The 13,259-nt window shown below is 44.6% G+C and overlaps 1 protein-coding gene across 3 annotated transcripts in view; it reads right to left on the reverse strand.

Annotated features, from left to right (window-relative positions):
• The window catches only part of Ttc23 (tetratricopeptide repeat domain 23), a 75,565-nt gene that overhangs the window by 55,139 nt on the left and 7,167 nt on the right, over nucleotides 1-13,259 (reverse strand). Inside the window, exons 1-3 of one of the 3 annotated variants that reach the window (XM_052160899.1) lie at nucleotides 11,179-11,289; nucleotides 4,190-4,389; nucleotides 1,301-1,424 (exon numbers count right to left, since the gene is read on the reverse strand). In XM_052160899.1, coding sequence (XP_052016859.1) covers nucleotides 1,301-1,424; nucleotides 4,190-4,389; nucleotides 11,179-11,230 — 376 coding nt within the window. In that variant the 5' untranslated portion in view covers nucleotides 11,231-11,289. Of the gene's footprint in view, nucleotides 1-1,300; nucleotides 1,425-4,189; nucleotides 4,390-11,178; nucleotides 11,290-13,259 lie in introns of those variants that run through there. The other 2 variants (XM_052160908.1, XM_052160914.1) reach the window with 2 other exon arrangements.

Below are 13,259 nucleotides of genomic sequence, written 5' to 3' on the forward strand. Positions count from 1 at the left end.
CTGTGAAGAGGAGTGACAAGAGTTCCCTCCTTCATAGGTCGATGAGAAGTCTGAATAGGTTCTGCATGGCAATTAGCTGTGGCTGGCCCTCAGTGACATCTTGCTCAATAGTGAATGCTGCTTTGACTTGAAACCAAGAGAGGAAGATCCTCAAAGAAGGCTTCTGAAGGAAGCCAGGACTTCAAAGCCCAGATGGCAGGACCCTGGAACTCGAATACGATCCCTAGGTTGGAGTCTCAGATCAGCTACTTACTAGCAATGTGATTTTGCTGTAAGCTGTTTTGACTTAGATTCACTCTCTCTGAATCTAGAAAACTAGAGGTGTGGATGAGATAGCTCTAATGACCCACCCCACCCTGCCCTGCCCCCACTCTGATGGCCTTTGACTAACAGGTAGGAATAGTCTGGTCTTGTGGTGCTTTCCAGTCATAAGGCTGGACCCTGGCGAGGGGAGGGGGGAGTTTTATGTCACCAACATCCCAGCATGCTCTTTATGTGATAACCTGAGTGTGGAGTGTGCTGGGACATAGCTCGTGCGAGTCAGCATAGTCAGCATGTAGATCACACAGTTTCCTGAGTGTCAGCTTTTGCTTTTTAACCTTCCTGCATCCATCCCCACCTTCTATGATGCTCGACCCCTGTACATCCTAAGCTGGCCAACACTAGCTCCTTTCCCAGTACACAGGAGAACCAAAGTAAGGAGTACTTACTTGAGTACATGTTTAATGTGGTCCAAATGTGGTGCCTGCAGAGTCCTGGGATTCTCTTGGTGGATGGGATAGTCTTTTTAAGCAGGTTTCACCTTGGTCTTTCAAGTTGTACAGGCGAATGCCAGCTTGGGTTAGCCTTTCAGTTTCAGGCCATTTAAACTCAAAAGTCAATGTCAATCTCTCTCTCTCTCTCTCTCTCTCTCTCTCTCTCTGTCTGTCTCTCTCCCCCTCCTTCCTTCCCTCCCTTTCATTTTTTGCTACTTACACTCAAGAGTGTACACTCCCACCCCACTCCCCTCTCAAGAAAACTATGGGATCCACTCCGACTCTAAGCCTCCATTCCATGTCTTGGTTTCTTTCCTGCCACCTTTTGACCCAACAGATTTATCCTCTAAGGACTCCAATACGACCACAAAAAACCCACATTACAATCTTCCTTTCTTCTTGTTGACACCTGTATGTATATACCTTTATGATTCTTCCTAAAGGCAATTGCTTCTTAAGAGCTACAAAAACCTGTTCCCTCTGGTGTGACCAAGTTCTGGGACAGGGAGAACAGAGGCCCATCAGCTGGTACCCGGGAGGCTCACCTTTCAGCTGGAGGTAGCCCTGAGCCAGATTAACATAGGCCTCAGCTAGTTTCCAGTGCCAGTCACCATAGCAAATCCTCGTTAGTGCCACACAGCGCACAAGCTCCTGGATAGCCTGTTTGTACTGCCAGAAAAAGAAAATGAGTTTATCAGGTAGACAGCATGGAACTCAGAGTCACAGGCCTGTTTGTACATATCTCTACCCAGTGAGTATTTACTGAGTGCTTACTATGTGCTGAGCACTCGGGAGGTGCCAGAGAATCAAACAATGGTCTGCTGGGGTGGTAGTGCTCATCTGGTTGAGTGAAGTAAACAACAATTCATTTAAGAAGTACATACACTTTAATGGTGGAAAATGTAGGGGGATGAAGGAAAACGAAGCAGGTAGAGCAGACACTGACCACCTCTTAGGTTCTCCAGCTAACCTGCAGTGAACAACTCCTGTGGGAGCAGTGCAGCAAGTGGGAAAGCTAGCTCTCAACTCGGAACTCCTCTGCAGCTATGATGATTAACACTGTCCCTTTCACAGGGTCTAGAATCACCTAGGAGGCACACTACCGGGAATGTCTTAATGAAGGTGTTTCCAGCGACGTTTAACTTGGGCGTGAAGACGTCACTGTGAGGTGGGTATCTCCATCCCATGGGCTGGAGTCCTTTGATACAAAGGATAGGGCAAGCTGAATGCCGGCGTTCATCTTATTCCTCTTTTCTTCCTGACTGGAGGCAGCATGATCAACTAACTGTTCCATGCTCCTGTTGCCATGACGCTGTTCACCCTCAAGTTGTGACCCCCAAGCCCTCTTCCCTTCAGATTGCTTTTGGCACAGAAATGAGGAGGTAACAGTCTTCAACGATATTAGCAAAGAGAATGAGGCCAGTAAGCCTGACAGGTGGGAAGCCAGAGGAGAAAGTCTTTGTTTCCTCTCTGGAGGCTGGGGCTCTGGTCTCAAGTCGGCCTCTCACCTGGCTCTGTAGCCCAGGCTAGCTGAGAGTAGTAAGGAACACATTTGTAGTCAGGGTCAGGACAAAAAGGGAGCCATGATCCCCAGCAAGGGCAGTGTGTAAGGCAAGAAAAGACGCCTTCAAGCAAAGCTCTAACATAGTTTTACACATTCTGATAGTGATGGGGCCTGTCATGTGTCATGACTGCCTGGGGCCTGCTGTGTGTCATGACTGCCTGGACAGTCAATCATGGAAGAAAAGCCCTGCCAGATTTCAGGCCCACATCTCCAGGGATTAGTAGTTTCCACTTTGTTTCTTCCTGATCACTCTTACACCTGAACAGGTTGGTTTTTTTTGGTTTTTTTTTGTTTTTGTTTTGTTTTTAATATTTGTTTTTTCCAGGACACAATTTCTCTGTATAACACAGGCTTTCCTGAAACTCGCTCTGTAGACCAGGCTGGCCTGGAACTCACAGAGATCTAACTGCTTCTGCCCCCCGAGTGCTGGGGTTAAAGGTCTGCACCACCACTCTTGGCTTCCCTCCAAGGTCTTATGTTGAAGTCCTCACTCCCTTCACACCAGAGCAAAGCTGTATTTGGAGATGAGGACTTTTAGGAGGACTAAGTTAAAATGATGTTCTGGGGGTTTTGGAGATGGCTCAGTGGTTAAGAGTGCTTCCTGCTCTTACCCAGGACCTGAAGTATGTGGCTCACAGACCACTCAGGGTGAGTGGCGCGCGCACACGCACACGCACGCACACACACACACAAAAGTAAAATAAATATTAAGATAAAATGAGGGCCCTAGGACAGGACCATGCACTAGGCTGTAAGCAAGCCTCAGTAGCTGCATGCAGAGACTGCAAGGAAGTGATGGTTACCAGCGTTGCTGGTGGTCAGTGCTAACTATTGACCTGACAGAAGGCAGAAGCACCCAGGGGCTTGGCCTGTGGGCATGTCTATGGGGTAGTATTTTGATTGTGCTGACCTGCCTGTGGGAAATGCAATACAAACTCAAGGGAAGATGTATTCTACAATGCAGTTGGAATATATAATTTAAACTATCAAGAGCAGGAAAGGCAAAGATGGCTAGGAACCCGCAGCAGATTGACGGAGACTGACGAGAATCTGCTGCTAGACTCAAAGTGTCCTCTCACATCTACTCATTGCTTTTTGCTTTGTTTTGTCTTCTTAACATTTTTTATTAGATATTTTCTTTATTTACATTTTAAATGTTATTCCCTTTCTTGGTTTCCCCTCTGAAAACTCCCTAACCCTCTTCCCTCTGCTCCCCAACCCACCCACTCCTGCTTCCCTGTCCTGGCATTCCCCTACACTGGGGCATTGACCCTTCTCAGGAACAAGGGCCTCTCCTCCCATTGATGTCCAACAAGGCCATCCTCTGCTGCACATGTAGCTGGAGCCATGGGCCCCTCCATGTGTACTTTTTGGTTGGTGGTTTAGTTCCTGGGAGCTCTGGGGGTACTGGTTGGTTCATATTGTTGTTCTTCCTATGGAGCTGCAAACCCCTTCAGTTCCTTGGATCCTTTCTCTACTCCTCCATTGGGGATCCTGTGCTCAGTCCAATGGTTGGCTGTGAGCATCCACCTCTGTATTTGTCAGGTACTGGCAGAGCCTCTCAGGACACAGCTATATCAGGCTCTGGTCAGCAAGCACTTGTTGGCATCCACAATAGTGTCTGGGTTTGGTGACTGAATATGAAATGGATCCCCAGGTGGGGCAGTCTCTGGATGGTCTGTCTTTTAAACAAATTATGTGACAGTATTATACAACATAAGTTTCCTAATTTCAATCACTGTAGGGATTATATGGGAGAATATTCTTATTCCTAAGGAAGTGGAATATTATACTTTATATGTAATATATAGATGCGTATTGTATAACATTTTACATATTATATATAGTGTCTATAAATTATTCTCCTCACCTCGCGGCCGCTGGAGTAGGACTTCGCCCTCTCCTCACACAGGTGGAGTTTCTCTCGAGGGGGCTGGAACAGTGCTGTCTGAAGCAGCTTATTCGGAATCCTGTGTTTAGAAGTGACGCTGACAGCAGCAATGACTTCGTCTAGGTGGCTGGACATGTGGGTCTCCTGGGACTCTTGCATATTCTCATACACATTGTCCTCTAATTGTCAAATGGGAAACAAAGGAGCAAGAGGACCATTTTCAGAGCCATATTTAAAGGTTCACATTTTTTTTCTCTAGAAGTCTAGGTTAGCCGGGCGGTGGTGGTGCACGCCTGTAATCCCAGCACTCTCGGAGGCAGAGGCAGGCAGATTTCTGAGTTCGAGGCCAGCCTGGTCTACAGAGTGAGTTCCAGGACAGCAGGGCTATACAGAGAAACCCTGTCTCGGAAAAAAAAACCAAATCCAAAAAAACTGGGATAAAAAAAAAAGAAGTCTAGGTTAACATCAAAGACAGGGCCAACTGTAGGCCTACAGCTTCATTAAGATTAAAAACATTTTATCTCAAAGGGGCATGTGCTGGTGCTGAGTTCTTTCGAAAGCTTCAGGCTTATTTCCAATGCTAGCTAAACCAAGCACATATGTCCCAACAAGAATTACGTAAGGCCACACAGCTCATGATGAACTATATTGAAATGAACACATATTGAATCAACTGAACTCCAACTGACTTTGAGGCAGAAAGTAGATGACTATTGTTAATCTTTCAGTCTGGACAAAATACACTTACTTATTCTATTGCCTGAAATAACAATAACAACATCAAAATAAAACAGAAAAACAACAATAACATCAAAATAAAACAGAACAATAAAAACAAAAACTCCAGACAGACAAAAAAGAAAACAAAGAAAGAAAGAAAGAAAGAAAGAAAGAAAGAAAGAAAGAAAGAAAGAAAGAAAGATTTAAAAGACAGGATTCTAGCAACAAGACCCTCATTCCTGTGAGATAGAAAAAGTAAATAAGCCAAGACCCCAACCAGCTCTGTTTATTGCTTTGAGTGTTTCCAGGTCAAGGGGCAAGAGAGAAGGAACCAAGAAGTTCCGGTGTATGCTGTGCTGGGAGAGCTGAGAGCCTGGGAGAGTCTCAGGCCTAGAGTTTGCAGCAGTTCACTGAGGAGGATGCTTCACCTCATCGGAAGAGCGCCTGAGATCAGCACCAGGGTCCCCTCAGATGTTAATCAGTGTGTAAGAGAGATCCTTCCGTAGCATTAATAAGAATGCGCCTAGCACCCATTCTGGCACTGTCCCTTGAAATTGAACAAGATAATGAGGTATTGGGCCAAATACCCAAAAGGTGGTTTTTTTTCCTCATTAATAGAGAATAACTAATCCTAGACTAAACCATGCTTACTATATCAGAGTTTGCTGAATAACTAAGCCTGACAAATAACGAGAGATTCAGGATATAAAGGTTCATGTAGTTGGATGAAAACATCCAACTAAGAAACTGACGCCGAGTTAATGTAGATGTTGAATTAACAGAAAAAGACACCACAACAGTATAGTTGCATTCCATAATTGTTTTCAATAAGACTCAAATTGAACTTGGAGGTACGTCATGTGTGAGAGAAAGATATTCTACGTAGGATTCTCATGTGTAAGAGATTAGCCACTGTAGGAGAGAGGTGTGGACTTCCGGACATTGCAGCAGCAACTAATGGAAACTTGCTCCATATATATGGACTCCGGTCTCCAAAGGCAAGCATACATTTGGGAAAATGGGAGCCCAGGAAGGTGAAGTCCAGCAGTAAAAAGACCACAGAGGCCTGGAGGCTAGTCAGGCTTCAGAAGTGAGAGCCACCGCTGCAGGGGATGCAGGGGATCCAGCTCGCTTGTAAAGAGTTTTGAGGGCAAGATCAGGGAAGAGAAAGCACCCAAGTAAAGCGACTGAATGAATCATCAGCAAACTTTGAGAGCAAAACACTCAGCTAGCTGCTGGCAGGTGGGTGTGTGGTGTGAGGTGGACGCCGATCGTGAGCCCATGAGCAGTGTCGGTGCACCAGAACCATGGACATTAATATGCCTTCCGCCCAGGAGGGCTATCCACAGATCTGAAGAGAAGAATTGGCTAACAGAAAGAAATACTGTTTCCACAAACAGAGGACCCTCCAGTCAAATAAATGGGCAGACAGGAACGAGCCTTTTACTTAGGCCCCTTCGAAGCCTTGGATGTGGTGTAGCACCCATGACTTTCCCATAGACAGTACGTTCCCACGCTTTTGACCATGACACCCCCCCACTCCCACCCCCTGCCAGAGCATAAATCTGAGGGACAAGCACTCTGTAAACACTGCCTGAGGTGCCCCTGTGCCCCATCTCCTACCTCAGGTTTTATAGGGGCAACTAGGATGCTTGGCTTCAGGATGAAAAGGCACTGATTTGGAGCTAAACGTGTAACTGACTTTATTAGGCAGAGCTGGTGAGGCAGATGAAATTTCTGGCAGGGATGGGTGGTAAAGATGCCCCACCCCCACCCCACCCCCACCCCCACCCCCGGTATTAACCTCCAATGAGAAAATGATATGACCAAGCACCAAGTGCTAAGAGGCAGAGTAGCCACTGACTTTCAAGACATTCTGGTACCATCGTGATGACTCTGACATATCAGTATTCCGTCCATACTCACATTGGATAACTTTTTCATTAAATCTATAGGATTTAAAAAGCTAAATGCCTGAGCCTAGAGAGATGGCTCAGAGGTTAAGAGCACAGGTTGCTCTGCCAAAGGTCCAGAGTTCAATTCCCAGCAACATATAATGGTTCATAACCATCCATAATGAGGTCTGGTGCATGCTTCTGGCCTACAGGCACACATGCAGGCAGCATGCTGTATACATAATAAACAACAAACAAACAAAATGCCTACTTCAGATTCATTCTTAAAAATAACGAATGGTATTGTAGTTTCAGTGTGTCAGCTGCATTCCCGCTACACACATTAAAATGCCAATAATAATATTTTAGAAGGGTGCCAGTGCCCCACCTAAAAACACAAGTGTAATTACTACATGCATCTGGGAATTCTAAATTCCAAATTGGACCCAGATTTTTTTTTTTGATTTATAGTTAGAGCAGCATTTTCTATAAGAATTGATTTACAAGGGATAGGAATATAGATATAATGTGCTAGCCTTGCAAATACGAAGGCTTTAGTCTGATTCCCAGGAATCATGTAAAAAAAGAAAATAGGTCTGGTGCTGTGAGCTTATAATCCACTGCGTGGGAGGCAGGAACAGGTGGGTCTCTGCGAGTCAGTATCAGCTAGTCTATCCCAAACATTAAATCTCAGATCCCAGTGAGACATCTCACCTCAAAAAATATCAAGATGGATGGCTCCTGAGGAAAGACAGCAAGGTGTCTGATCTCCATACACGTGCACTCTCATGCACAGATAACAAAAATAAATTTATAATGCTGTTAATGCATTTTAAAACCTCTCCCAAGAAAGTTTCATATATCTTCAGAAAGTGCATATGATCTAACAGTCACTTATCTGAGGCTAAAAAAGTTTACTGAATATATTAATGTGATTATACAGAATTAAGTCAATACATGGTAGTAGTGGGATTGGAGTTAAGAGCAACAGCAGCAAGGTGTGTGTGTGTGTGTGTGTGTGTGTGTGTTACGGAATGGAATTCTTGTTGTAACCTGAGAGCTGCTTAGATACATTATATAAGGAAGATAGTGAGGACAGCTCCCAACATTTTCTTTCTGGGACTCTATGGTTGGTATTCAATTGCTCTGCACCAAATCCTGTGACTGGTTTATAAATAAAGTTTTATTGGAGAATGGCCACGTTCATAATGTCTATGGTGCGTTAGCACTACAACAGAGTCTAGTTTACTTATTACTTCACTCTTCCCAGAGAACCACAGTGAGGCCACAAATAGAAGCGGCAGGATAAAACGGAGAGGCTAGTATAACAAGATGATCAACTTCCATTCACCTAACTAAATTTGAGATGGTGAACGAAATTTACATTAAAATGTTAGAAATAGACCACTCCTGAGTGATTTTATTTTCTGGTACTGGGAATGGAACCTTCCTTTTATTAAGCATATATTGCTGTCATATTTACTTCTGAACTGGCCAGAGGGCAACTGAAACAGGCTGGAGAAAGTCCCCTGATTCCTTGATATTCTAAAACCAAGATCTGGGGCTGGAGAGACACCAGGAGCCCACTGTACTACTGCAGAGGACCTGAGGTCAGTTCCCAGAACCCATATTTGATGCTCTCAAGCACCTCTCGCTCCAGCTCCAGGGGATCCCACGCCCTCTTCTGGTCTCAGAAAGCATCTGCACTCATGTGCACATACCCATGAACCTAATTCAATTTTTAAAAATCCTTTCTAAAGAAATCAAAATAGAGATTTACATGCATCAGAAAAGATGTCTCCTAAGGAAAAAAAAAGGGGAGCTTTTCCTTCCCTTGGCAGCAATATGGAATGGAATGTCAAGCAGAGATGGAGAAGGTGCCCAAGGTCCCACTGTGAGAAAGCGGCAGAAGCTGCTGTGTAGTTCCGCCACTTTCTCATTCCTGGGCAGTCCTTGAAGACATACTGTGCAAACTGTGCCTAAGCTCCACCATACCTCAGCCATCCTCAGCCATCCAACCTGTGCTAAGGAGATGGTTGTTTTAAAGGTTGTTAGGTTCTAAAGGAGCAGCACTGGGAGGCTGAGACTCGGGAGCCCACCCTGCTCTGCCTGCCTATAAGATCTGTGCAACATTGACAATGGATAGTTCAGGAAAGCTTTGTTTTCCCTCTCTGTCACACGTGGCTTTTATAACTACATTGTGAGCATCAGCAGGCAGACTATCCTGTTCCTATTTTGTTATTGCTACTTCTATTTTATTAAGGGGTAAAATGAATCTAGAGAAGCTGACAGTTGAATAATACCACAGGGCTAGAACCAGGACTCCAAACTTGTAACAATTTGTTGAAATCCTGTATCCTATTGGCTTGCTCCGACCACAATCTACAGCTAGCTGTAGGAAGCAAACGCTGTTGCTTTGAAACCCACAGCAGGCATCTTATAAAGGAGCATCAAGATTTATCAACACCTTCAACAACCTTGAAACCCATTTTCTCATTCTGCATTGGAAGGGAGGCAGAAAAAGAATGTTTAAAATTATTTAAATAACATGTTGCAAATATTTGTTATTTTTGGACCTATGTGTCTAAGGTTAAATTTTGAAGTAGGTTTCTCTTTTTTGTTTTTATGATTTAAAAAAAAAAAAAGGGTTTGTTTCATGCTGTCTTGTAGCCTGTCTTTGGCTACTTTATGGGTTCTTTCCTCCTTACACCCTTCTCTGCCTTTCAATTCCCTAACACTACACAGGAGAGGAAAAAGGATAGAGGGGGGTGGGGGAGGAGGTGTCGCTATCATTAGACTTCGTCCTGCTGATTAGGGGGATTGAGTTCCTTGGGGCAAGTCTGATCTTCACCATCATGATAACTAATTTCTTCTTATTTCTTCTTCGTGCACGACTACTTAACCCACACCCCGTCTCTTGGGGCCAAAGCATTTATATGCTCTCTCCAAAGTCCCAAGAAGTCTGTGTCACACAATCACAGGCACTATCTGCAGCTGGCAAAATCACGCTCCTGCACAAGGCAAACCACAGTCAGCGGCTGTGGACCATTTGAAGTAGCCCCAGACTTCACACCTGGGGTGAAAACAGATGCACATTCCTTCCTCTGTGTTTTTAAAAGAAGCAAAAATTCTCACCACACTGCCTCTTAATACTGTATCCCAAATACATACACATATACGCATCCCCATACATATACAGAGAGTTCATTGGATGTATCTAACATGGATTTTTTTTTTTTACTAAAATATTTTTGTCAAGTGAGCCACTATTTTAAGATTAGAAGGCTCTCAAACAACTAAAAACAGAGCTACACAACTCTCAGGCAGGCATATATCCAAAAGGCTCCACATCCTACTCCAGAGGTGGTTGGACATCTATGATTACTGTTGCTCCATTCAAAATAGCAAGCATTGTAAAGGGAATCAGCCTACATGTGTATCAAAAGATGAGTGGACAATTAAAATGTAGTCCATGCACACTGTGGAATTTTATTCATTCACTAACAAAACTGAAATTATGAAACTTTCAGGAAAATGGATGGAACTAGAAAATATCATATTAACTGGGGTAATCTAGGCTTTGTTAAATATCTATATCTAGAAGGGAGTGGGCAAAGCGTGGGGAAGACTCTTCCAGGGAGAGATGAGGGGAAGGTAGAAGCTGAATAACAGGGTGGGAGGGCACCTGGTGGGAGAGGAGGACCGGCATGAGGGGGATCAACCCTATATGAGAATGTTTGTGAGGAAGCCTGTTACTTCTTAAGCTAACTGAAACAAGCAAGCAAACAGGAATTAAACATAAAGATCTAGATTTCTGAGGTTTCTGTCTCCTTCGAAACCTCAGAACATCTACCAACTTTACGGCAATAGTCAGGCAGGGTAGAGAGGCAGCCTTCCCAGCAAGCCAGGAAACTAACGCTCCAGAGACCATGGCGTCCCATTGGCTCCTGGGCATAGCAGAGTAGTCACCTGGGCGGCAGTTTTTCTTCCTGTGTAGGAGTGGATTTCTGTATTTGTCTCTCTTCCCGAGTGACAGGGATGGAGTGGACAGAGGGATGGGATTTTCCTGACTCAGGCCACTCATTTCCGAAGTGTCATCTAAGGCATGGTTGGCTACAGGACACTGCTACTTCACACACCGTTTGCGACGTGCCATTAACTGTAGCATGTATTCTAATCTCAGAGATGTTTAACTGCCAAAGGAAAGGCGTGTTCCTGGAAGGCGCCATGCTTCCTGTCTGACTTCTGAAAGGATCTGAATCAGTGACCTCGCTTTACATGCACACTTCCGGCGCGCGTTTGCGCCACGTAGGAACGCCTTTGCTTTAAAGACCTCTTCTTCAGTTCACTTACTTGGAGCTGCGCGCTTGTCATCAGCTGCTTTTCTCTTCTTTATAACAGCCATGGCTGGAGCTTAGACTTTCATTAGAAATCAGCCCAGGCCCCATACACCACCTTCTCCTTGCCAGCTTCAAAGGCCTCTCTCAGTCTGCCTTCACAACTGCCAGTCAGACTTACCTAATCAATGGTTGCTATTCCTTCTTCCAGACCTGCCTAGTAGAGCACCGAAACACGAGATAGGCCTTGGATCACAGCAAGAAGAGGTCTGAAGTGGAAGACTAGGGTGATGTTTAAGACATTTAATAGCTGGAAGATCAAAGGATCCCTTCATCTACTTAGGTGGCAACTATGCGAGAGCAGGGATCTGAAGGTCCCCAATGTTCCAGCTGGTGGCTCTTTGGTTGATGTGTGGGAAGGTGTAGGGGGCCTAAGGGAAAAGTAGAGACACCCTCAGGGCAATGGGTCTTAGGAAATAATTATCATTATGGTGTCAGAGTATATTAGCAAAGTAACCTGACCCAGATAAAGATAGGGCATTGGGAAATACCACAGAAAAACAGGGAGGACAGAGGCCAAGGAAAATGTAATTAAACCCACAATAACTCCAAAAACTAAACTAAGAATTTTAAGTATTTACATAAACTTGGATTTCAAATCTAGAACGGCTCCAGTGGCAAAGTCTACCAAGACATTAAAAAAAAAAAAAAAAAAAAAAAAAAGGAAGCAAAATCAGCTATACAAATTGCAGAGAGTACGATGGGAGGCGTCTGAAAAGCACCACAAGAAACCAGTCAGACACATGGGACATAGCCAACCACAGCATACCACTTTCTGTAAGCGTGTATTGAACTCAGATGTAGCAACAGAGAGAGAAGGCTACATACTGAGGCCACACAGGTCTAAAGAATGGGAAGTTGGGTTAACATATGAGCTACGCACTATAGTCACAGAGAAGAAAACCCCCTCATCTTGATAGGTACGGAGAAGATATGTCCTCTTTTTTCTATTCTTTTTTCTTTTATCTTTTTTAAAAATGTGTGTGTGTGTGCTTGGTGTCCTCCTGAATCACTCTCCACCTTAGTTTTTGAGACAGGCTCTCCCATTGGCTACAGATTTGATTGGCTGGACCAGCTGACCAATGGGCTTGACCATGCAGGAGTCTTCAATGGCTTAGCTTTCCTCTGAGTCCTGGGAATCCCAACTCAGGCACTCATGCTTGTACGGAAAGCACTTGACCTACTGAGTGGTCTCTCTCTGTCTCTCTGCCCCACCCTTGATCCAGAGTTTTATTAAGTATCCCAGTCAGGCCTCACCCATCCTCAAATCTCCCAAGTACTGAGGCATCTGGCATCTGCCATCACGCCTGACAAGCTGCTGAAGACTGTCTTGAATGCATTCCTCTTATGAGAGGAAACAAGAAGAGGACATTCTCTCAACACCTATATTCACGACTGTATTCCAACCGGAGTAAGTAGGCAAGAAGAATAAATGCGTGAAGAATGAAAGGGAAGAAGCAAAGCTTTATTATGGCATGATCCTGTATGCAGAATCCTAGGGAATCCAGGGACAGTGGATAATAAAACTCCTACTAGCCCTGCTAAACTCGTTCAGTAAATCCAAAGGATAGGTCAGAAACCAGAAACATTCCTTCTCTGCCCCATTGTTTCCAGCCTTACCTTTTCTTACTTATATCATTTGTTTGTTTAAGACATCTCACGTCACGTCCCTGGCCGGGCTGGGCTTGAACTTGTTTCGCTCCTCATATCTGCCTCCCTAGTGCTGGACTGCAGGTCTGCACCGCCTGTTCCTTGCTCCGTCTTATATGGAGGTATGCGTGGCTATGTGTGCTCCTAGAGGCCAGAGGCCGACCTCAGGCGTCACTCCTCAGAGTTACTCACACTGCTTTTCATGGTTGTTTGTGTTGAGACAGGGTCTTCTCAGTGTGACCTGAGTCTTGCCTCAGGTTCCTGAGTGCTACGGCTACAGGTATGCCCTGTAATGCCTGGCTTCAAAATTATGGGGTTTTGTTTGTTTGTTTGGTTTTTTTTTTTTTTTTTTTTGGATTTTGGTTTTTTCGAGACAGGGTTTCTCTG

The sequence above is a fragment of the Apodemus sylvaticus genome, chromosome 1 (assembly GCF_947179515.1).
Source record: "Apodemus sylvaticus chromosome 1, mApoSyl1.1, whole genome shotgun sequence".
Classification (NCBI taxonomy): Eukaryota; Metazoa; Chordata; class Mammalia; order Rodentia; family Muridae; genus Apodemus; species Apodemus sylvaticus.